The following is a 24651-nucleotide window of genomic DNA, read 5'->3' as shown; positions in this document are numbered from 1 at the left end:
AAAAGTTATACATGTATATCACCTAATGCCTTTATGTAAAATTTCTTTTAAATAGTTTTGTGAAAAAACAAAAATTTAATCTTTTAAAGAATTGAGAATTAGTAGTTAGCAGAAAGATTTTTTTTTATTTATATACACTTATTTTTGAAATAATAGAAAACATTTTATATGAACTGTTTGGAAACAAAGCTAATAGATTGTATTTGGTGATAATCAATTATTTTGTTTTGATTAAATATAAAACTCAATAAAAACAACATAATAAATTAGTTTTGTATATATAATTGATTACTCATTAAGTTTGTGTTTGAATCAATATTTAAATAATTAATTATTATTTAAGAAAATATATTTTTATAATAATTAACTACAATTTAGTATAATTGATTATGCCAAAAAAAAAACACTATATTATGAAAATTGAGATAATTGATTGTGTTATAATCAAACGTTATCCATTAATTCTGTTCTAAAATACCCTTTGAATGTTTTGAAAAGAGTTTAGCTTTTATCTAAGACAAAATAATTATCTATACATACAGTACAGTGACATTTTAAGAAATTCAACACGCAGCATTCAAAGATGAAAGAAAAAAAATTCATAATTATTTGATGTATATGTAGAGACATCAGTCATATTATTCTAAAATTCTTAAAAAGCCTTAATAGATTTTATATCATGACCATCAATATTAACATAGTATATTTAGCTTATTCATAATATCAATCCATTTTCATAAAATCACACTATAAAATAACTATTTCAAAATTTAAAATACATTTTTTCTTAATTTTAAAGTTAAAAATTCAAAATAATAGTGATTACCAGAATTACTAACTGATTTTTTTTAATATATGCATTTATTATTATGCTGAAAAGTTATTGTAATTTGATAAGGATGAGAAAATAATCTTCGTTCACAAGTCGGTATGTCAACCCGTCAAAATTTTGTGGCTCAAGTTGTTGTTCTTAGCTCACGAGTTTGCTTTGGCAGATTCTGTATGAGAAATAAAAAACTATAATGTATGTTTGGGTCATTCCTTAAATTTTTACTTTTCTTTTCCTTTATATCTTTAGAAATGCAGCATATGCATATTCATTGTTCTCACCTTTTATACTTCGTTATCTTCCTTTTTATTTTTGGATTTTTAGCATAGGTTGTATGTATCAAGGAAGATAATAGAAAACAAATATTAAATTGTATATCATTTATTGTTTTTAGAGAACTGACAATATATTCGGTAAAGACTTAAGTTAAAAGTTTGACATCAAATAAGATCATTTCATAATAATATATTGTTTAAGTAACCTTATCTTTAGCTTTCACTTAATCCTTTTATTTTCTTTGAGTATTATTAAAATTAAGTATTAGATATATTCAATAAATGTAACTATCTATCTTTGTCTTTTTATTTATTTATTTATTTATAAAATTTGTAATGAACCTTTAAATAGGTTTGATTATAACACAATATAGTATGTTTAGACCGAATGATAACATAGTCGAGCATTTCGTCCGTTCTATCTATTAGATTGTCATTTGTTGGAGTTGATTTCCTACTTGACCGAGCATTAGACATGTATCGATCTGCTTATACAGTGTATATATATATAAATTGATATATACCAACTTTATGTCGAATTCACACTGTCACTTAGGTTGAATCAAATCTGATGATAGATTATATGAAAAGAAATGCTAGTAATTATAGGATATGATTAGATAGTATTATGAACATTCCTAAATAATGAAGAATTAATTAACCTTTTATGTTACTGGTGCATGAATCTGTGCAACGCGTCAAACTAAGACTATCCCGTATATATAAATAAAATATATATCCAAGCAAATGGACAAAAGCTAAAGTTGCTCATTTGTATATTAATATCAAATCCTGTTTTATTTTATACACAGTTAAATCAAACAATAATTAATAAAAAAGTGGGGCATTTTGTTTTATCTATAATATGAATATTCCGAGAATTTCTTTTCTGATGGTAATTTTTTTTTACGAAAATAGTGTATTTCTTTTGTCGTTACTAAAGTAAAGAAATTTCTGAAAATTTATGGATTTGGATAAATTACATATTACAATGAAGTAAGGTTTGCATCCACATTAAGCATATGTTTATAATGGGACAAAATCATTGCTTAATCAATCATTATCTGGTTTCCACTATTTGAATAGTATGGCTAGGCTCATCATGATATAGAAGGCTAACATTTAGATTACTGCTTTTATTATGATATAGAAGGTTACTAAAAACCGTCGACTAATAAAATATACATCAACGAAATGAGACGTGAATAGATAGTTGAAAAGTGATATTTGTATACTTTTCAAAATTAATCTTTTGAACGGTGTAGGAACCATAAGTTTGAGATTAAAATAGGTTTAATGTTTCGGTTTTTATTTTTGTCTAGAATTTCAAATAGGTCTTGTTCGGTATCTCAATTGGGTTCTTATTTTTGTAAAATTAAAACAAATAGAGGTCTTCCGTCAAATTGGACAAACAACGTTTAAGATGACGTTACGTAACATGCTGAGAGTATTGTTTAATCTGACATGTCATTAAAAATGTGTGTGAAGTTTATTTTGTATTAAAAAATGGAGTGTAAAGAGGGGAAATCAAATTTAATTAAGGATAAAGTGAGCAAAACAAATAAAATTAAGTTCAGCCCTTTTTTTGCAATTGCAAATCGAAATTAGATTGAGGAAGATGGAGATAAAGCCTCATCCTGAGACTGGCTCTGCACTAAGTTGGAAATACAAGAAATATGGAGCGAAATAGGTAGTGAATAAGTAATAGTAGTAATAGTTGCATGCACGTTTTCAAACCAAAACTAAGAAACTAGATATCCAAGTACAAACACGGTCACTACAAATTGTAACAAAACATCAAACATTCCAACACACAACAATTCCCAAACCTAAAAGTCTCCATATGGAGAATTTAAAAACCTGGAAATTCAACCTAGTTTTTCTTCATTCCACATCCACATAACCGAACCATTCATTCCGAATATGAATCCTTCGCGCCTCCTCGCTGCAGAAACAGACCATACAAGTAGGGTTTCGGAGTCAGCAACTGAAGCAACAAAGTCTGCCATCGGCGGTTTAGTGGCAAGAATCGGAGGAAACAGAGGACGACTTATCGGACACGTCGTCGTTCTCCTCCTCACCCTGAATTTGTGTCGGCAAAGAGGCGCGGATTAGGGTTAATGACGGCGGCAACCTAAGGGTTTGGTGGTGGTGCGTTGAAGTGATTTGGGTTTTGTGTGTTTTCTGGCTTTGGGTTTGTAGGTCCGATGATGGTGAGAATGATGGAGGTGTGTCGCGATGAAGGTTGGGCAAAGATGATGACGGTGATTTGGTTTCACGACGGCGATTTGGTTTCGCAACGACAATGTTTGCGCGAGTTTCGTTTCTGTGTTATGGTTGCAGGTGGTGGCTAATGATGGCATGGTGGCCTGAGAGAGGAGATTTTTTGGCAGCGACGCATGGTGTTGAGAAGGTTGTTGGTTGCAGTGTGGATGGTTGGTGAGGCAGTGGCGGTGGCTAGGGTTACGGTGGCAGCACAATGAAAGGAAAAGAAACTAGGATTATGGAGGTGGAAGACGAAGTTGATTAAGCAATTCTCCCAATTTTTTAATTCAAAAAATAAGAAATTACATGTCACAAGAATCTAATTACTATACATACCATGCCACGTCATTTAAAATACTCCTGTCAGTATGTCACGTAACGCTATCTTAAACGGTGTTTGTCCAATTTGACGGAAGACCTCAATTTGTTTCAATTTTACAAAAATAAGGATCCAATTGAGACACCGAACAAGTAGGGGATCTATTTGAGATTCTGAACGAAAATAGAAACTTACCGAAATATTAAACCATTAAAATATAAGATAAGGAGGAAATATTCGAAACTGCTCATTTGTAAACATAAACATGATTTAGAAAAAAATCTAAAAAACATACTTTTCATTTTTTGACTCGTGCATTTGTCCAGTGACTTGCATTATAAGCATACAAAAGTGAAGGATTAGGATGTGGTTTGCTTTTAATATGCATAATGTATAGCGAAAGAGTATTGGTTGTTGTTGGTCTCTTTTGTTTTTATGTTCAACATAGAACGATATGATCATACTTGCGCATAAACAAATAACTATATATTTGGGACAAAGTACAAGAAAGTAGAAAGATATGAAGGACCAATAGAGAACAAATAAAAATACAAAAGGGAAATTTTCATTTTCTAATTCAATTTTTGTATTTATTCAATTTTTAAGCATTTTTAATAACTTTCTAGAATTACTTTGATAAACATTTGTGAGGATATTTCAGATGAAATATAATTTCTATATTTTATAATATACAATTTTTTTACACTACATCTATATATTAAATTTTCCTATATATGACTTGATGTACTCTTATACACAATAGAGCAAAAACCATACATAATGTCATCCATCTAATCTCTAATGTAGGAAAATACGACGTAACAAATGACTGGTGACAAATTTGTAATTAAATCACCAGAATTAGACGTCGAAATAGGGATCCCCGACGTCAAATTACTCTTGGACGTACTCTTAAACGTTAGCTATGGGGAAATCAGACATGGTATGATCCTGCGCAAGCAACTGAAAAGGCATTGTTTTATTAGCATTAGACACCGGCTATTAGGGCACCGATGTCTAATTCAAATATGATGTCCGTTACCCAAACCACGGACGTCATAAAGGTCTGAAAAAGGTTAAATTTGAGAACCACAGACGTCATAAAGGTCTGAAAAAGGTTAAATTTGAGCGCCAAAATAAAATTTTTTCATGCTTTAGACGTAGCTTTGAGGGGACGATGTTTTAAAGCAATTAGACGTCGGTTGGGTGGGGAATTGACATCTTACGTACTGCATTTTCACCCACCTGCGAGTGCGAGCAGCAGCTACGCGAGCACGGTTCATCTTCTTCCTTCGTGTTTCTCTCCTCCGCCATTGCTATATAGGTATGGTTTTCTCCCATTTTCACCATTTAAAATCATTTTTACTCCAATTACATTACATTTTGAAAAATTATCTTCCATATGAACATATTAAAATGCGTTTTCGTTAGCTTTTGGTACAGTTCTTGGCAAGTTCTTGGACAACGATTTTAGGACGTTATTGTGTGCATTTTTGAATGGTGGTGCAACCTGCAAAATGCTTTCCCACTCCTCCATTTCCTCCACTCCATTTTGAATCCGTGAAGAAAGTTTTTTTTTGGTTGTTAATTTTTGTGTATATACATGTGATTGGTTTTTGGTAGGCATCTAATTGGGTTGTTAGTTATAGCATATATGAATTTTAGTTTTGAAATATTATTGGTTATCAAGATATATGATTATTTGATATGTGATTTTGGATGATTGATTAAATTTTTTGTGTTATTATGATTGTCATCTTAAGTCAACTTTTTAGATTGTATTTTTGTAATATATTATTGGTTTAATAGGTTCGGAAGTCCCTATATTTGTGGGTTAGTTTCAATTGAGTCCTTCAATTTTGGAAGTGATCAATTGAGTCCTTGTTTTCGTAAAATTGAATCAATAACGTCCTTGCCGTTAATTTTAGTAAACGGTGTTAACTTTCTAGCGATGTGGCATGCTGAGGTGGCTTTTAATTAGCACGTGGCAAACCTTCTCCCCTTTCCCTTTCCCTTTCCCGAAACCTTCTCCCCTTCCCCTTTTCATCTGAAATCTGAGCTTGATCATCCTTATTACTTCCGTCATTTGGATCAGCCGCACTACCCTCCTGAATAGGCAATGTCTCCTTAGTTGAGGGAATTTTCAAAGAGGATGAGATTTCATCTTCGGCATCACCATTTCCATTTCCATAAAAAAAATCATCATCTCCAGACACTCCAGAATCAACACCATCCAGATGAACAATATCATTTCCCGGCTCATCCCATTTCGAATCCTGATTAGAAATTAAATCAGTTTCACCCAGGTTCCCATATCGTCATTAGTACGCTCTCCGACTTCCTCGGCACGGGGATATTCAACTCCAATGGCAACACATGGAAGTTCCAAAGACAACTCGCAAGCCACGAATTCAATACAAAGTCTCTCCGCAAGTTTGTGGAGCAAGTGGTGGATGCCGAACTCTCCCACCACCTCATCCGCATCATGGCTTCAGCGGCACAACAAGACCAGATCCTCGATTTCCAAGACATCCTTTAACGCTTCGCCTTCGATAACATATGCAAAATCGCCTTTGGATTCGACGCAAACTACCTGACGCCATCGGTTGAACGGAGCAAGTTCACGGTGGCGTACGAAGAAGCGTTACAAGGACGAGCCCTAATTTCTCTAATTTCCCCAATTTCGCAGATTTCCCCAATTTTGCAGATACGAGCTACCTGACCCCAAAATAGGAAACATTGTTTTGGTTTAATGAGTTATAATTATATTTCGAAAATTCATTTATTCATATTTCGATGCAGAGAGAGGGCTAGGAGGCAGCGCAGATGGTCCGCCAGAGGTTGTGATCGGTGCAGAGACGGCGGAGGTGGAGGGTGGCGGAGGATGCGGAGGCGAGGGTGGGACCGTCGAGGCGATTAAGGATGTGGGATCGAATGATGTCGGGGTGGAGAGTGGTGATGTCAGAAGAAGAAAAAGAAGAAGCGGCGTCCATGGATGGCATGAGAAGAGAAAGTAAGAATAGTGAGAAAATATAAATTTTGAAAGAGTTGTATGCTTACTTGGTTGGGGTTGCACTGAGAAGGATAAGGATTATAGATACGATGTTGGTCATGAAGGAAAAATTGTGTATATACAGAGAATGATACGTTGGATAGCTTAAACAGTGCCATCAAGATAACTCAGCTTGCCACATATTAAAAAAGTTAACGTCGTTAACTGCATTTAACGGAAAGGTTATTACTGAATCAAATTGCCCAAATTAAGGACTCAATTGATCACTTCCAAAACTGGAGGACCCAACTGAAATGAACCCGCAAATATAGGGACCTCCGAACCTATTAAACCTATATTATTAATTTAATTTTGAATATATTTGTAGCATAAATAATTAAGTGAAACTTACTTTCTGTTTGGAGTGGTGACATATTCATATTTATAAAAAAAATTCTGATAAAAAAACGAAAATAAAGTTACATCCATATAAATGTAAAAATCTTATTCATATAAATATTTGCATTAAAGTTAGTCACCAAAAATAACGGGTTGACCTAGCCGTCCACCCCCAATCTGGCTCGTTGACATTTTGAACTTATTAGTACACACTATCCTTTCTCACTTAACTTGCTTCTTCCTTCTTTTAATAAAAAGTTATAATAAATTATTTTAAAAGATTAAATTGTTTATGTTGTGTTATTTGAAATATGAAAAATTAGGATTTGATGGTGTGTTTTGATTTTTGGTTAAAAATACATCTAAAATGAATAAAATTACATACATTTCGGTTTGGTTCGGGTTTGAATATTAAAAGAAATTCTAACCAAACAAAACTAATTTTGCAGTTTAGTTTGAATCTATTTTATGGTTTGTATAATTTTTTAGTACATATGTGTTGCGTTTATCCCATGAAACATAAATATTAAATAACTTATAGAAATAACATTTTATAAGTTTAACAAATTCATGGGCTCATATGTATAGTATTTTGCACAAAATTCAAAACATGAATATCAAAATTATAGTTTATATATATATATATATATATATATATATATATATATATATATATATATATATATATGAGACAATGGAATACTCTGTTCAATTTGGGTTGGTTTGGAAACTTCAAACCACAAACTGATATTAACTGCTTGGTTCTAAAAAGGTATCCAAGTTGATAAAATAAAAGTTTAATCCATTATTGATTTTATGAATCAATTTTGAATTATTTTTTTTACTGGTAACAAATATACAAAAGTATTTTAACTTGAATAGTTAACTTTCACAAGTTTTAATTATTAATTATAGTATAATAATTAACATGAAAACATAATAATTCTTCCAATTTATTTAATTAAAAACATTCATTAATATTTGTTAAAGATTTAAAAATTTGATTACCCCAATTATTTTTTGTGATTTAATGATAACATATCAAAATAGGTTACACAGAGTCGTTTTATCATCTTTAATTAAAACCTTTTAAAACACAGTTGTGGTCAATCTAATAAAGGTTTTTAAAGCACAGTTGAGGTGTAAAGAACACATTGATATAGATTTTGCAGTAGAGTTTTCTATTAAAAAAAAATGTTTAAGTGTCAATAAGGTATTTACTTTAGAGTGTTCCATTGTAAAGTGTCTTTTACTTTCAAAAGTTTTCAATGTCATTAATGGAATTTGTACTAAATTATAGAAAAATTGGTCAAAATAAAAGTTATAAATAATTATATTATCCTTCAATTAAAATAAGAATAAACTCTGTATAATTAATATCAACTTGTTAATTGACATTTTGTAGCATGCTTTAAAAATATTTATTTATATATTGTTTATCAAAATAAAATATTTAAATATTTTTATCTATGATATAGTAAATTAAAATTTTAAAATAAATAAAATTCTTTACAACATTAAAATGATGTTTAACTCACTTTTGGAGCAATTATCCTTCCACATTAAGGGACACTACCATATTCTTTTCTTAATCATCTTATCTCTCAAATTATATTAATCATTATATAATCCAAAAAATAATATGTGTCCATATATTATAAATTACTTTATATTTTCATTTATATAAGAATGTACATATATTATAAAATATTTATATTTTGTATTTTCTTTTGCATGAGATAAAAAGTTTTAGTGATTTAATTATTGAATCTTTGAATTTGTATCATTATATTTATGTAATAAAAAAATAATTTGAGTCTTTAAATATTCATGAAACTAAATATACAGAGATATATAATTTTATTATTGAATATTTGAATAGGTATGATTCATTAAAAAATAATAAATATAATATAAATATTAATAAAATATTTATAATATAATAAATTATAATAACAACAACATTTTATATTTTTTTAACCTTTTATGCGAAAGATCACAGGTTTTTTTTTTTCTTAAACAGCATATTTTACATAATTTCAACATGTTCTATGTTTTATTTCATAATTTGAAACAGGTGAGAACGGTATTCAAATTAGAGATTTTTTTGTGTACATCTTCAGTTTAAGAGTGTATGAAAATTTAGAAACATTACTTCTACAAAAGTTAATAAAAAATATAAATAAATAATTATAAAAATGTGAATGCTTAGAAAGATTATCAATTGGAACAAAATTGATAAAAATATAATATAAATCATGTAAAAAGTGATGTGGCATAAAACTTTCCATTTTGAGTAAAATAAGAAGTTTAATAAGTTACTTACCAGAATTACACTTAACATAACTTAAAACGTTTATGGTATTATTCTTGTAATTAATATTCTTCTCATGAAACAGATTTTACTTTTCTTAAACTATATATTATACCATTAAAGAATACTTTCTTTTAATGTATTTAATTGATTATAAAAATTAGCTTCAGACAACTTGAGAGAAACAGAAGCCAAATATATAGATAAAACCAGAGCCGCCCATAGAAAAAAAAAAAAAAAAGGTTGCGATTCCATCTCTCATCAATCAATAATTGCATGCGCATGGATTAGCCTCATTCATACATCTCTTCTTAAACCCATTATCATATTCATTCATTTACCATCTCATGCTTTAAAATATTCTCAAACCCTTATCCTAATATTTGTCTTTTTTTAATCAATAGAGTAAATATTAATCATAATCACACGTTTCTAATAGCCATCACCCCTGTAGCCTAGGAAGATGCAAACTTTTGGATTTTTGTTGAAATGATACGAATGAAAATAAAATCTATGTACTGTATATATATAAAATACAATAAAAGTTAAAAGATAAACTAAATTTAGAGCATATTTTTTTCAAAATTTTTTAATATGATATCAAAATTAATTATTGTTAGAAAACAAAATTTGTTATTTATTAAATGTATTGTTTAATGAATTTAAAATATATATTTATTACATTTTATAAACTTGGTAGGATTAAATTAAGTTTAACGTTTATTTCTTAATAACTTTTTAATCTTTTAATTAATTGATTTATTATTTATATAAAATATAATTTATAAATGTATTTATTGTGAGGAGAAAAAATGATGAAGAAAACAAAAAGAAGAAATAAACAAAGAAGGGATCTGTTAAAGTTGAGAGTAAAGATGAAAAGAAGATTTTAACACACCAAAAAAATGCTGAAATTTGGGTTTAGATGATGATGACTTTTAGCTGTAATCCAAACAGGAGATGGAAGAAAATAATAATGAAAAGAGGTGCCTAATCTGACTGAGTCTGGCATTGACTAAGCATCGGTTACCTTGTTCAGTCAAGGTTTCTCACGCGTTGAACCTTGACGCTTTTCCGCCACATTCACGCATTCTTACACTCAACTTACACACACTTTTCTTTCTTTAATCCAAAAACCACTTTCCACGCAACATCTTCACACCCTTCTCCCTTCTTCATATAAAACCTCACTCTTCACACACCCTTTTCCAAACCCATCAACCATAACAAAATTCAAAATCAACTTCCAAAGCTAGTCAGTCTCAAAGTTTAAATCTTGAAATATGGGTGTGTTCAGTGAAGACCTCAATCCAATTGTGATACGTGAAGTATGGGCATCGAATATAGAATCTGAATTCGAACTCATCCGAGAGTTAATTGATCGCTACCCTTTTATCTCCATGGACACTGAGTTTCCTGGAGTGATTTTCCGGCCGCAGGTTGATCCTACCAAACCCTACAACCACCACACTCGCCGCCCTGCCGACCACTACCGTCTCCTCAAGACCAACGTTGACGCGCTCAACCTCATCCAGGTCGGCCTTACACTGTCTGACTCAGCCGGCAACCTCCCTGGCGATGCCGGAAATCGCTTCATCTGGGAGTTTAATTTCCGCGACTTTGACGTGGCGCGTGATGCTTACGCGCCGGACTCCATCGCACTTCTCCGCCGCCAGGGGATCGACTTCGAGCGCAACACCACCAACGGTATTGACTCAACTCGCTTCGCGGAGCTGATGATGTCTTCAGGACTCGTGTGCAACGACGCCGTGAGCTGGGTCACCTTCCACAGCGCTTACGATTTCGGGTATTTGGTTAAGATCCTTACCCGACAGGATTTACCGACCCGGTTGGAGGAATTTTTAAACGTTGTGAAAGTGTTCTTTGGAGACAACGTTTACGATGTGAAGCACATGATGAGGTTCTGTGATACACTCTACGGTGGTTTGGATCGGGTTGCTCGGACGCTTAACGTGGACCGCGCCGTAGGGAAGTGCCACCAGGCTGGGTCAGACAGCTTACTGACCTGGCACGCGTTCCAGAAGATTGTGGATCTTTATTTTGTTAAGGATGAACACCAAAAACATGCTGGTGTGTTGTTTGGATTAGAAGTTCTGTGTTAATTAAAAATTTATTATAAACATAAATAATAAAAATTCAATTGATTGATTATTTATTGGTTTTTTGTTGTTGTTGAAGGTCTAACTTTCTGCTTTAATGCAAATTCAAGCTTGACTATTAAGCAAATTAAAGTGTTAAGCAAGGTATTGTAAATGGCATAATGGCATGTGGGAAGTTGTCAATCAATGAAAACTTCACAATGAAGTAAATTACAGTGTTACGCAAAGTGGTGAATACTATTATTCTTTAAGGGGTTGATTTTCATTTATCAGCATGATCATGTGCAGGAACTAGCATTGTGATTGAAAATGAGTTTATGTTCAACTTTTTAGGATGTTTCAGAACATAAACTGAAGAAAACTCTGCAGCTGCTAATGGAAATTGTTTTTACTTGTTTCATTGGTTTCAGCCTACTGTTGGCTATTGCCAGAGATATATTTTTGAGTTGGTGTTGCTTAGTAGAGTTAACAGAATCCAAGGGTTCCTGCGGCTGTAAGTAGATTGTGCTGAATTTGTGGATTGTGCTTATGTTTGTTTATACGTTCTTACATTTTTAATGCAATTCTTCTCATTACTTTGATAGATGTAAACAGTTAAATATTCTGAATGTAGAATGATAGTGGTAAACTCCATTCATTTTACAGAAACTCTTGGTTAAAGTTCTTGCAAACAAATTCTACCAGCATGCCATTTTTCAGACTCATCATAATATGTTTTTAAAGTAGTATGTTGGTTGTTCAAACTGGTATGACATTTAGCTATTGGTTAAGTTAAATTAGATTAAAAGTTTATTATTTGTCGCTATTTTCAAGATATGTTATGTGTATGGATTGTTTTCTTCACACCTGCAGCTTTCTAATAGTGTATTTCATTATCCCCTTATTTCAAATGGTTGTGGCACTGAGCAAAATATACTTGTGATTGTTGTATGATCTTAAGGAAATCTATGTTTATGAGTCAAAGAATCTGCTGATTGCAGGAGCGGACTCTGAAGTTACTTTTAAGGTTTCTTTAAAGAATTCCTAGTTTCATGGACTCAGATACGAGACAAGTTGGCATAATATGCATATGTTTTTGTTTAATGCTTGCGTTGTTTGACCACTTACTTCCTTGAACTTTGCAACTTGTAACTTAGGTTTATTTTTAATTGGATTTTATTTTCTAAATTTAGTACTATCAGTTTAGCTTCCTTTTCTGATACCACATAATGGTTTCTTGGATCTTCTCTCCGATGATTTGGCTGCAGATATTTGTTGCAGATGTTCGAAAAATTAGTCACTGATTAGTCTGGTTTCCAGTGTCATTCTGAAGACATTTTCTCTTTAATTGTGTTGTTGGATTAAAGAAGTAAAAGATATGCTTAAGGAATGGTGCGAAAAGGTATTGTTCTTCCATTTTTTGATGCTTATATTTGTTGTTCATGACAGGGGAAATGAATCATAGTTTCTATTCAGACCATCATGAGTTTGTGGTCAAATTGGTTAGGTGTATGTATTTTTTTGCCCTGTTTCACACCAATACGTTGAAACTTTGTGTCCTCTCTTGTTCTCGTGTATTTTCACATACAAAGTTTGACAATTTGGCTACAAGATTCAATCAAGTTTTTCCAAAATCATTTTATTTAGCACTTTGAAAAGGAATGTATTCGAGATAGAAAAAGTTGTGCCTTGGAAGAATTGAACTTATTTGTATAGAAACAGAAATTCAGTTATTTATTGCACGTCAAAAACATATTTGTTTAAACAAAAACGCTCATATCAGTATCGATGTAACAGAGATTCAGTTTTAATTATCATAGCCTAAATACTAGTAACCTGAAACCCCATATCGAAAGTATATTATATTTCAAGATATTAACTAAAAAAAAAATTAAGTACATTATATTTTCAAAATAGTAGTCAAGAAGTAAATTAAGTTTAATTTCAATTTTATCAAATCGATTTCTGATATGATGTTTGCACCTGTTATTTATACAATGTATATTGACTTTGTTTTAATAGATCCAATAGACTTAATGGTGTATATACATGGAGTCTGAGATTAAACATCAATGATAATAGTCTGAAAATGAAACAAAGTTTTGATGTTATATTAAAAAATAGATTTTAAATTTAATTTAATACGTGATTATAATGTTTATTATAAATTTGTTTCATCTATATCCACGTAGAATTTTCAATCATTATACTTTCAAGATATTAATTAAGAAAAAAATTAGTATATTATACTTTTTAAAATAATTGTTAAGAAAAAGATTTTAAGTTTAATTCAATCAATTAGTTTTATCTTTAATTAAATATAAAATTTTCTACATAATTTTTTACATCAACATATATACATATCAAGTCTAAATATTGGTGATCTTATATATAATAAATAGAAAATTAGATTTAATAAACTACAAAATTTAATAAAACATACTCTAAAGGTTCATGGTAATATCATGTTAAAAAAGTTTAAACTTAATTTAAAATTTAACCTTATAAAATTTATTTATAAAATAAAATTTATATTTATTTGTTTATATATTGTAAATTAATTTCATTTTTATCTATAATATATAGAACTTTCAACCATAGTCATTAATAAAATAAAAATTGAAAAATATTATGTAATTCAATTTTTTTTTAAATCAATCGAATTAGTTAAAGGCATCAAGCAAAGTGTGGAATGTTTGGACCTCGAAATCTGAAAAACGATAAAAAAAATATAAAATAAGTAAACGTGTATGCAGGATATAATGTATATTAAATAGCGGCCAGACATAATTTGACCTTATTTTAGTGAATATATTCTGAATATATTATTAACGCGTCCAAGTTTCACGTGCTTCTTAATCTTTATGGCATGTTTTGAAGATTCAAAGCAGGTAATGATATGAAGGTCAAGCTTACACAACCATTAACAAACACCTCGTCGAATCAGTCATTGGCCTTTTAGAATGATATTTTAGAACAAGAGATTTGTCTTTAGCTTGTTGACATTTTAAATAAGAAAGTTTAGGTCACTCCACTGCTTTATATTTAAAAAGTTTTATTAATTGATATTTTTTTAATATGAAATATTTAGAAAAAAATTATAATTGTATATATTTTAAATTAGAATATTAAATATTTTTTATTAGAACTAAAATATTTATTAAGTTTGTAAATAATAATAAATTAAAGTTCAAAAAATTAGAAAATATATTTTAAAATTTTTTTAAAAATATTTTAAATGTTCTTTTTTACTTTTGTTTAATTCTAATTATTTTTTTTATACATTAGTAAAAATTATAATACACTGCTTAAATCAAATTATGCAACAAATATAATAATAATTAAATTTTAGTATAAATTATTTATCTTTTAAACTTTAATATACGTTAGATTATGATAAACAAGTATTTGTTAGCATTAAACTGAAGAGTAGAAATTTTAATGATGTTGCAAGAAGATCTTCATGAAAACTTGTTTTTATATTAAAGTTTTTATAATTTAGTAGATTGATGTATAGGATGTAGTTTATGTTTGATTCTATGTTTTGTTTCACTTAGGTTATCTAGGTTATCTTAAAATTTGTTCAAATTATAAATAATTGATTATCAATAATTAATTATGACTTGTCATAACGAGCATGAGAATTTTTAAGCAAGTTTTTTTTTATCGTGCATTCATTAAATGCATAATTGAAATAAGTGTATTTTGGAAAATTTTATTTGCAGTATGCGGTGATAAGTGTTACAGGGTTTGTTGAACCCTTGTGCTATGACTTTGAGAACTTGGCGTGTTGGCATAGAGCGAGAACTTTCACAGGGAGTGTGATTGAGTGCGTTGCTGTCGGCATAGAGCGAGAACTTTTACAGGGGGTGTGATTGAGTGTTATTGTTTTTGTTGAGTTGAAAGTCTATCATCCTTCGTGAAGTATTCGAAGGAGGTGTTCATCGTTTGTGAAGATTGAGAGAGGATATTCATCCCTTGTGGGTTACAGGGGAAGTGAGTTTCATTTCTTAGGGATAACAAGAGAGGTATTCTAACATTTCTGTACAATTTTCTCTCAACCTTACTCTTTAATTTGTTTTAAGAAATTTTTATATTTACTTGAGAAAATTATTAAAAGAGATAAGAAATCAATTCACCCCTCTTTGTTGGTTGAATGCGTTAAAGTGATAAATGTTTAAAAAAATTCTTGTTATTTATTATTATTTACTGATTTAAGCGAAAAAATTTGAAGTAATGAAAATTATTAATTTGTAAACAAAATAAATTTAATTTGTAAAAAGTGATGAAATTGATTAAATGAAATATAAGACTTCCCTAATTGGATCATTTGAATTTTCTGATCCAATTCAATGTAAAAACATTAAACAATATACCTCTAATTTCCAGACTAACATTTACAGTAATATAACTACGTTAAAGTGATTTTTTTCTCCTCCTCCGACACTTGTATATCCATATCTTCATTAGTTACTCCACCCTTCACTGCTTGTGCTTATGTTTGATTGTGTATCCTCTGCCACACTTTGGTATATTTCTGCGGTTTCCTTTTCAGCGATACTCTAATTTCTGCATCTGTTTCGCTTGCTGTGTTTACTCCACCCGTCCTTCGAATTGCTTTTGTAGAGCTGCTGGATTTGGAACTCTGTAGTATCTCACAAAGTCAAACCGCTGGCCTCTCTGGTTTAATCTCCTAGCAATGAAAATATCTTGTACCTTTCCCCATTTTTGGAAAATTCTCCGCATTTCAAGCTCTCCATGACTAGATGGGAAATAGGAAAAGAAAAAAGCCGCCGGTTCCATTAGTTGGTATGCTGGAAATGGAATGACTTGAGACAATGGTTGTATAGTGTGATGGTGAGGAATAGGTTGTGTGGGAGCCACACACCAAGGGATTGAGGAACTTTAACTCATTTAATTATTTAAAGAAGAGATAAGTAGTAGAATGCATATGAGAACATGTAAATATATTTATTTTTGTTTTTATTTTAATTAAAAAAAATCATATATTATTAATATTTGTATTTATTTAGTCAACTTTTTTTTTTTTTAAATCGAAGACGGGTTCGGATAATATCATGAATAAAATGAAGATTAATCTATAACTATATATATAAACAAGATACACTTTTTTTTGTCCTCTTTTAATTTTTCAATTTAATCTTCTTAATTACAATTTTTTAATTTAAATAATTATTTATAATAAAAAATTATTTTTCAGTTTTATCCTAACTACACTTTTTAATTTAAATAATTGCTCATTATAAAAAAATTATTTATTTTTTATTAACTATTTTTAATTCAAATAATTATTCATAGTAAAAAAATTATTTACACAATACTACTTGTAATATATTTTTATTTGAATAACTAAAATTTATTTTATTTATATATATATAATTATATACACTTTTGTTTTTCTAACTATAAATCCAAATTTAATAGTGTAAAATTAGTAAATAAAATGTTACAAAGAGGATAACTACCAAAAAAAAATTAAAGATTTCTAAAGGAAAAGCTTTACACTTGGTTAACAAAAAGCTAACTATGTCGCTCCTTCACCCCCACCCCACCTTGGATCAATTGGAAAGACATCCACTAGTAAAAAAATAACATATAACGTCACGTGTATTGTAATTCGACGTAAAAGGATATAAAATGTCGAATGCCCCAGCGTTAGACGTCAAAAGATTAGTGAATTCAATAAAAATTTAAGCGGGAGATTGAGAATTCATTTCACTTTATCTTAGCGCGCGAGACTCTCTTCTCTTCTCAAACTTTTCTCGAACGAAGTTTGACGACCATCACATGTAATATTTCTTTCATTTGATACAAATGCATGTTAATTAACTACTTTATGTATGATTTTCGTTTTTTTTACCGATTATTTTTGTGCTCTTATTCTTCATAGGCGCATTCTGCTCTCTCTGTCACTGGTGACAACACTTTATTCCAACGAATCCACCTCTTGAAGGTTAGTTTTCGTTTTCGTTTTGAAGAACTTATTTGTTGAACTTGTTTGTTGTTGTTGTTTGATTGAACTTGTTTGTTGTTGTTGTTTGATTGAACTTGTTTGTTATTGTTTATTGTTGTTTGTTGTTGATACTACGATCATACTTATTTCTTTATAAAATACCAAAAACTGAAATGTGTTGTTTTTTTACTTTTCAGGTCTCGTAGAGTTGTAAAAAAGGATCACAATTAATTAAAAAAAATTGATTAACGTTGTATATTGACATCAACTTAACTTAATCTCTACTTCCCAATACTACATCAATTTTCTACCATTTATACTTTACAACAACAGCATTCACAAGCTCATTCAAGTTTAAATCAAAATCATCGATGTCATCATTCATCAAATAACTAAGCACACTCATCAAAAAATAATTAACACTAAAATAATCATTTCAATTATAACCAAATCAATGTAACATTATTCTTCACAACATAGCAAACACAAAGTCATGCATCATAATATGAAATTAAGGACAATATTAGTTTCTCTTAGCTGTTAGAAGACCAAAAGACCTTAAAGAACCCCAAATAGCTCTCATAGATCAAAGGACATTAACTATGCCTATAAACAAAGGAATCATGATTAGGGTATGCTAATAAAACCATTGATCGACAAGCAACTAGATAAAGAGATAAACTGACACATGCGAATAATCATTTGTGCATGTATCGTAAACTAAAACTAAAGAAAAGGAACAGAAACAAACTTATTGTATAGGAAAGAATGATCGGTAGAGAATGGAGAATTCATTATCGTGATCTCCTAGACACCTCCTGATCGTCGAACAAATGTCTTAGGAGTTAAAAATCTTAGAGAAAAGGAAAAGAACTCAGAGAATGAGTTTTAGAGAACTAATGAGTGTTTTAAATAATGAGATGTGTTTATGAAATTCTATTTATATTATTAAATTATTTTAATATTAAAATATTCGGTCTCATTATTTTAAAACATCTATCAATTCTAATATTCCATTTTCTAAATTCTTATATTAATCTTTTAATTATTATTTTTAAAATTTAAATAATTTATAAATATTTAAAAATGTGTACATACATGTAATATTTCACCTATATTTAGGCTAGCAATAATAATTATATTTAAAATCCTCTTTTATCCCAACAAAATACTTTCAAGATGAAATTATATCAAAATTGAATTAAAATTACGATGCTAGAAACAAATACAAAAAATAATATTAAAAAAATTATCTTATAATTCGTCATTAAATGAATGATTCATATGAAGTATATTTCACTTTAAATTTTATGGATAAAATATAAGAGAACTGTTTTTTTTTTTTGCTGAAAAAAAACTCGTATTTTCATAGTTTTTCTTTGAAAACTTATAATTTCTTCCATTAATACATTATGTCTATCTTTTTACTTATAAAAATTCAAGTATTTTAAGTCTTACATTTGATATAAAAAAGAAAAGTAAGAATGTTATAAATTAAACTCATAAATTTATTATATATAAATTTTGAACTGTAATGTCATTTTTTTTAATTATACTAAAATTTTATTGGTGTTGTATCTTCTTATTTATAAAACTCATTAGTAATATCAAAACTAATGATCAATGTTGATAAAAAAAAGTAAACTCACAAGAAAATTTTTAGAAAACTAAAATTTATATATATATATATATATAACTAAAAAAATAGAGTTATTATCCTGAATTTTAAGGAGATTTTACAATGTCTAGTATATTACACGTTCCAACAAAATTATTTCTTAGTGAAATATATCATGGTACTTTTAGAGATTCACAGTGTGAAAACTAATAGTTCAATTTTTCCAGATGTCAAATGAAATATAAAATTTGATATTGATGAGATTTGAGAGTCCAAGTTTGAGAAAAGTGTTAGATGGAAGAGAAGAGGAAGCTTCGGTTAATTAATTAATATGATGAGCGTTCTTGTTGGATGAGAAACGTTGTCCTAATCGAATCAACCCATCTGCTAATAATGCTTTCTTCCCTCCAAAGATCAAATTAAAGGTACAGTGTTAGTTAAGTTTCGCCATTTGTAGCAGCAGCTACCAAATTATAATAAACACCTTCCCTTTTTAAACCATCAAACACATCCTCTTACCCTATTAGATTAGATACTTTAACCAACTATTATTTACTTTTTAATGATAACTACCACAATTATAATCTATAATAATCAAGTTTTATTGTTAACAATAAAAGACCTAAGAAATACGTTCCCAACGTGAAACTTTTGAATCCATGCTTTAATTTCTTAAATTATAAATATAAGTATATATATTAATATGATTTGATTTAATAGAAAGAAAATATCTGTTTTAAATACAACCACCTGCGATTCTGAAGCTCCTCCAGCTTTTCATGCCCATCAACCAAGTCCCGAACTTGAACCCCACATACTAATTTCGTGCATTACTAATTAAAGAATGAAGAAGGAGCCAAATTAAAACCATGATGTTTACATGCATCTTCATCCCACGTGTGAATTCAATGCCTGCACATGGCCTAGACACATGTGTGCCCTATCTAGCGTAAGCTTCCATTGCCATGAACGACTGCTCGTGCAACCACAAACAACCTCCACAGACACCACCGATAAAAACAATATAACATAAGCATGAACAACTGACAAGAATCAAATCATAAAAGGTTGCGATCAAATCACAAATCATGTAACTTTCTTAAGCAACTATTGGATACAAAGTGGAAACTGTTTACGAGAGTAACTTTCAGAAACAGTTCTGGTTTTGAATCCAAACGTGTTTTGTAATCATTAAATAACTTTTAATCTGTCATCTACGTTTTATCTTTCTCACTCTGGTATGGCCATGATCACTTGCTCTTTCGAAGAGGGCTCCGGCGAGAGGGGGAAGGTTCGGACGCAGCCGGAGTGGTACCAACCTTGCGAGGAAAAGCTTCTTCGCAGATGGCGTCGAAGGCTTTCACGATGACGTGGTGGTGACACGGTGCATTCAGGTGAAGAAAGCACTGCAGAAGATCTTGAAGATCTTCCTCCGACTCGATCTCTTTCTCAAAGATCATTTGGAGCATGGAGTGTCTGAAATCATGATACGGGTTGGAAGAGTCCTTCTCGATGGCCACACTGTCGACAAGAGGGCTTCGTTTGAGTGCAACGTTGTTGTTGTTGGGATCATGAAAAGTCTCGGATTCTGATACTGTGGTGGAGGTGAACTCTTCTTCATCTACGTGTTCCATTGAAGTGGTGGAAGAGGCCATGCTGCTGAGGTTGTTTGGTTTTTGGTGAGTGTTGTTGGAGGCTTTGGGTATTGGGGTTGGTTCATGAACTTCGGAGGATTTTGATTTGCTGCAACCACAGCTTCCGTTTGCTGTGAACACAGTTCTGAGAAGACTTTTCTTTGTGGAAGACATGAACCTGGAAAGTTAGTTAACGGAAGGAAAGAGGGGTAGAATATATAGAGGGAGAAAAGAAAACAGAGTGTAACAGAGGACTCTGTTTTTGCTTTGTTTAAGGTATGAGAATGGACAAAAGTGGAAATAAGTTAAGTTGGATAGTCCAAGGTAAATGAGGTGTTGGTAGGATTCCTTTTCAAACTAACTTTGTGCTGAGAGTTAGCAAAGAGTGGTACAAAGTAGATAAAGTGGTGAATTAAATTGGTGTCCTTGGAGAGGAAGGTGAGTCTCTTTCTGAAATGTTTGGTGAAAAAATGGTGGTGGAGTTTAAAGAAGGGGTTTATGAAGGTATTTTGACTTGACGTTAGAGAATAGGAGTTTAATCATTTGATGAAAGTTGTTAAATATTTTCAACAATGGCTACACTTTGATAATTCAACAACAGAACAGAACAGCGAAGTCTAAATTTTGAAATGGTAATGGTGCCGTCCTTACGTTGTTGAATTTACAAAAAACTTGTTGCGTAATAAAAGTAGGAAAATTACCTTATACTTAAAAGGAATACTCTTTTGTTAATAAAGTTGTCTTCTAAGGAAACAAAACAGGTTTCTTCCAATATGTTTTCTTCTCTGTTTTTTTGCCGCTCAAGTTTTGTCTTTTTGTCTTGTCTGATGTTGTGGAGCATAAAAATACGCTAATGGTTTGTTAAATAGAAAATAAGTTAGTAATAACTTACTTGAATAGCTTCAACGAAGAAAAGTGAGCTATTTGATTAATTAATTGGTAAATATATATTGCATTGTAGGACTGTGTTTTCGTATATATTACTTTTGGAAAATAAGTAAAAATAACAATTTATACAGAGATTTAGATGTAGCAAGGCAATACTTTCTTCTATCTCGGAAGGCGACTAAAAGAGAACATAGCTCTGGATTTAGACAAATTAATCTTCAACCTAGATTCCTGCTAAAAGTATTAGCAAAGAGTTTAATTTGTTTAGCTGTAACTTTTGTGAAAAAGTAGAATACAATCCCCAAAGTAATAAATGAGATATAACATAACCATGCTTAGAAACTTTAAACTTTGATAGTACTCCAAAATCTTTTCCCAACTAAATCATTAACAACCAAACTAAGTTTTTTTCATGAAAACTAAACAAAAATATTAGAGAAAGAGAAAATTTATTCTTTTTAAATTATTGACATTTAGGAATTAAAAGGAAATAGTTCCAGGATAATCCCTACACTTCAATAAACTACAAAAATCTCTAAAAATAGTTTCTATTTTTCCCTTTATTTATTGTTTCAAATATTTTTTATAATGTAATTTGATATTTTTATTTCCATTTAATTATATCAAATTAAATTCTATTTTTTATAATCCTTACCCTGAAAATATACAAAATATTAGTAATGACTTTAGTTTGTTTAGGTTATAGCATTTAAAAAACATGATAAAATATTGTCTAAATAAAATAAGAAATAAGTACGCTATAATCATGTGTTCTTATAAAGTTGATTGAGTTCTCTATAATCAGTAAGTTGAAGTTTTTTTTTATTGTCTTCACCTTTGTCTTTGGTTTTCAGTACAGAGAGAACGTATACCTCTAGTCTTTTATTTCTTCTCTTGGTTGTCTCGAGTAGTGAGAATAATTATAAAAGCAATTCGACGTTCAACTCAATATTGTATAAGTATTTCTTTTTTGGAAAGGTAATCTATATTGTATTAGAAAAAAAAAAGTTTACCCTCTTAATGAACTATTACATTTTAGGTGATTAATGAGGGTTCAATCATGACTTAATCATGATTTAGACTTTTGCTTTGTATCTAATTCCTATTTAGTTTAGTTAAGTGTTGGTTGAAAGTGTGACCGTATTCGTGAGATTGTGAATGTATTTGGTGTTGAATAAAACAAAAATGGTGGAAAGTTTTGTCTGCCACCAACCAAAAGCACCACTCACTCATTGCTAATCTTCCGTAAAATGCTCCAAGCCACAACCTTCATTCTTGGACTCTTGCACTTTCTTTTTCCATAAATTGAGAAGCAAGAAGTGAAGCCACACACCAACACAAAGAAGGAGAATACCACCGTGAAGAAAAGAGAGCCACGGTGAAGGAGAGAAATAGAGTTTTTTTGTGTGTGAGAGAAATACCGAGAGGTGTAGACACAGTACAATAGAAGATACTGTGAGTGTGAAAAACTGAGAGTTTTGTGTACCATCCGAGAGGGTGAGATATTTATTGAGAGATCCTCAGAGAGTGAGAGAAACACTGTAATCCTACTTTCATAGTGGAGATATTTTTCTGGACTAGGTCCCGTGGTTTTTTCCGAGAGGATTTTCCACGTTAAAATTTCAGGTGTTATTTTTCCCTACGTCTAAACTTTCATTTTACGCTTCCGCATAGTGCCCATTTTGGGGTTCACAGAGGAGGGAACAAGTACCGCTGTTTCCCAACAGTGGTATCAGAGCTACCGGTTCGAAAAAGTCACAGTCCTGTGAAACTCAAGATGGAAGGAGACATGTTCAAGCTAACTGCGGATAATTACTCCTACTGGAAGCCGATGATGGAAGATCATCTATACTGCAAGGATTTGTATGAGCCGATCACAAATCCGGAAATTCCGGAAGGGAAGGCTGAAAAAGATTGGGAGATTCTGAATCGTAAAACAGTGGCTATGATTCGGAAATACATCGACAGAAGTCTCTTTGAGCATGTATCGACTTATACCAATGCGTATGAGTTATGGACAAAGCTTGAATCAATGATTCAAAAGAAGACTCCCAGAAATAAAGCTCACCTAGTCAGGCGACTCGTAAAGTTGGAGTATTCTGACGACCAGAATATGATCGAGCATCTCAACACCTTCAAAGGTATTGTGAACCAACTAATGAAGGCGGATATGAATATTGATGACGAGTTACAAGCTCTTTTACTCCTTAGTTCTCTACCGGAGAGTTGGGACACGTTGGTGGTCACTCTCAGTAACTCAGCACCAGATGGAAAGCTCAGTCTGGATAACATCACAGACAGTTTACTGAATGAAGAATCCAGAAGGAAAGAAAGGGGATCGAGTAGTCACTCAGAAGCCAATGTTGTTGAGAATAGAGGAAGGAGTGAAAACAGAAGCAAAGTAAAACGTGAAAAGTCACGAGGAAGATTCAAGTCTCGTTCCAAAGGTCTGACATGCTTCTATTGTGGAAAAGATGGTCACAAGAAGCAAGAATGTAGATTCCTGAAAAGAGATCAGAAGAATGGAACTGTACACCCTGATGTGGTAGATCCCAAAAAGAAGTTGGAGGAAAAGACTACAACAGCGGTGGTATCAAATGATGAGAATGTGTTCCTTATCACTGAGGTAAACTATCTAAATATTGCTTTTGATGACTGCACTTGGATAGTAGATACCGGAGCATCTTTCCATGTTACTCCTCATGAGGGATTCTTCTCATCCTATCAAAAAGGAGATTTTGGAACAGTGAAGATGGATAATCATGTCACAAGCAAAATTGTGGGCATAGGAGAAGTGACTTTGACGACACAAAATGGAAACAAACTTGTGCTGAAGGAGGTAAGACATGTACCAGAGATACGTCTAAACCTTATCTCAGTCGGTAAGCTAGATGATGCTGGAATGAACAACCAATTCAGCGATGGAAGATGGAAACTCTGTCAAGGAAGCATGATTGTTGCTCGAGGCAAGAAGGAAGGCTCCTTGTACTGCATGCAAGGAAAAATATACAAAGGAGAGACGAATGTTGCTCAAGAAGAAAGTAA

At 31.0% G+C, this 24651-nt stretch overlaps 2 protein-coding genes across 8 annotated transcripts; one reads left to right on the top strand and one right to left on the bottom strand.

Annotated features, from left to right (window-relative positions):
* Positions 1-10407: 10407 nt before the first annotated feature.
* On the top strand, positions 10408-13129 carry LOC108338889 (probable CCR4-associated factor 1 homolog 9). Of its 7 annotated transcripts, none has more exons than XM_052877594.1 (4): positions 10408-11484; positions 11593-11657; positions 11924-12006; positions 12159-12734. In XM_052877594.1, the coding sequence occupies exons 1-4, from the start codon at positions 10677-10679 to the stop codon at positions 12232-12234; spliced, it is 1032 nt and encodes a 343-aa protein (XP_052733554.1). In that variant the 5' UTR covers positions 10408-10676; the 3' UTR covers positions 12235-12734. The 7 variants fall into 7 exon arrangements, with proteins under 7 accessions (XP_052733554.1, XP_052733555.1, XP_052733556.1 ...); XM_052877595.1 differs by lacking the exon at positions 12159-12734 and adding an exon at positions 12761-13129 and having other exon boundaries at positions 10409-11484; XM_052877596.1 differs by lacking the exon at positions 12159-12734 and adding an exon at positions 12774-13129 and having other exon boundaries at positions 10410-11484.
* A 6656-nt stretch (positions 13130-19785) lies between these two features.
* On the bottom strand, positions 19786-21258 carry LOC108340101 (transcription repressor OFP6). The gene has a single exon (XM_017577327.2). It carries the CDS (start codon positions 20890-20892, stop codon positions 20335-20337), a length of 558 nt encoding a protein of 185 aa, XP_017432816.1. The 5' UTR covers positions 20893-21258; the 3' UTR covers positions 19786-20334.
* Between the last annotated feature and the right edge of the window lie 3393 nt (positions 21259-24651).

The sequence above is a fragment of the Vigna angularis genome, chromosome 5, assembly GCF_016808095.1.
Source record: "Vigna angularis cultivar LongXiaoDou No.4 chromosome 5, ASM1680809v1, whole genome shotgun sequence".
Lineage (NCBI taxonomy): Eukaryota > Viridiplantae > Streptophyta > Magnoliopsida > Fabales > Fabaceae > Vigna > Vigna angularis.
Note: the sequence above shows the minus strand (reverse complement) of the source record. Positions and strands in the feature narration are given on the sequence as shown.

Bases quoted from the DNA above. Each gene is read 5' to 3' on its own strand.
- LOC108338889 (XM_052877594.1), top strand. From the start codon at position 10,677: ATGGGTGTGTTCAGTGAAGACCTCAATCCAATTGTGATACGTGAAGTA. The intron at 11,658-11,923 runs GTATTGTAAATG...CATTGGTTTCAG, and splicing joins AAATTAAAGTGTTAAGCAAG to CCTACTGTTGGCTATTGCCA. The intron at 12,007-12,158 runs GTAAGTAGATTG...TTCATTTTACAG, and splicing joins ATCCAAGGGTTCCTGCGGCT to AAACTCTTGGTTAAAGTTCT.
- LOC108340101 (XM_017577327.2), bottom strand. From the start codon at position 20,892: ATGTCTTCCACAAAGAAAAGTCTTCTCAGAACTGTGTTCACAGCAAAC.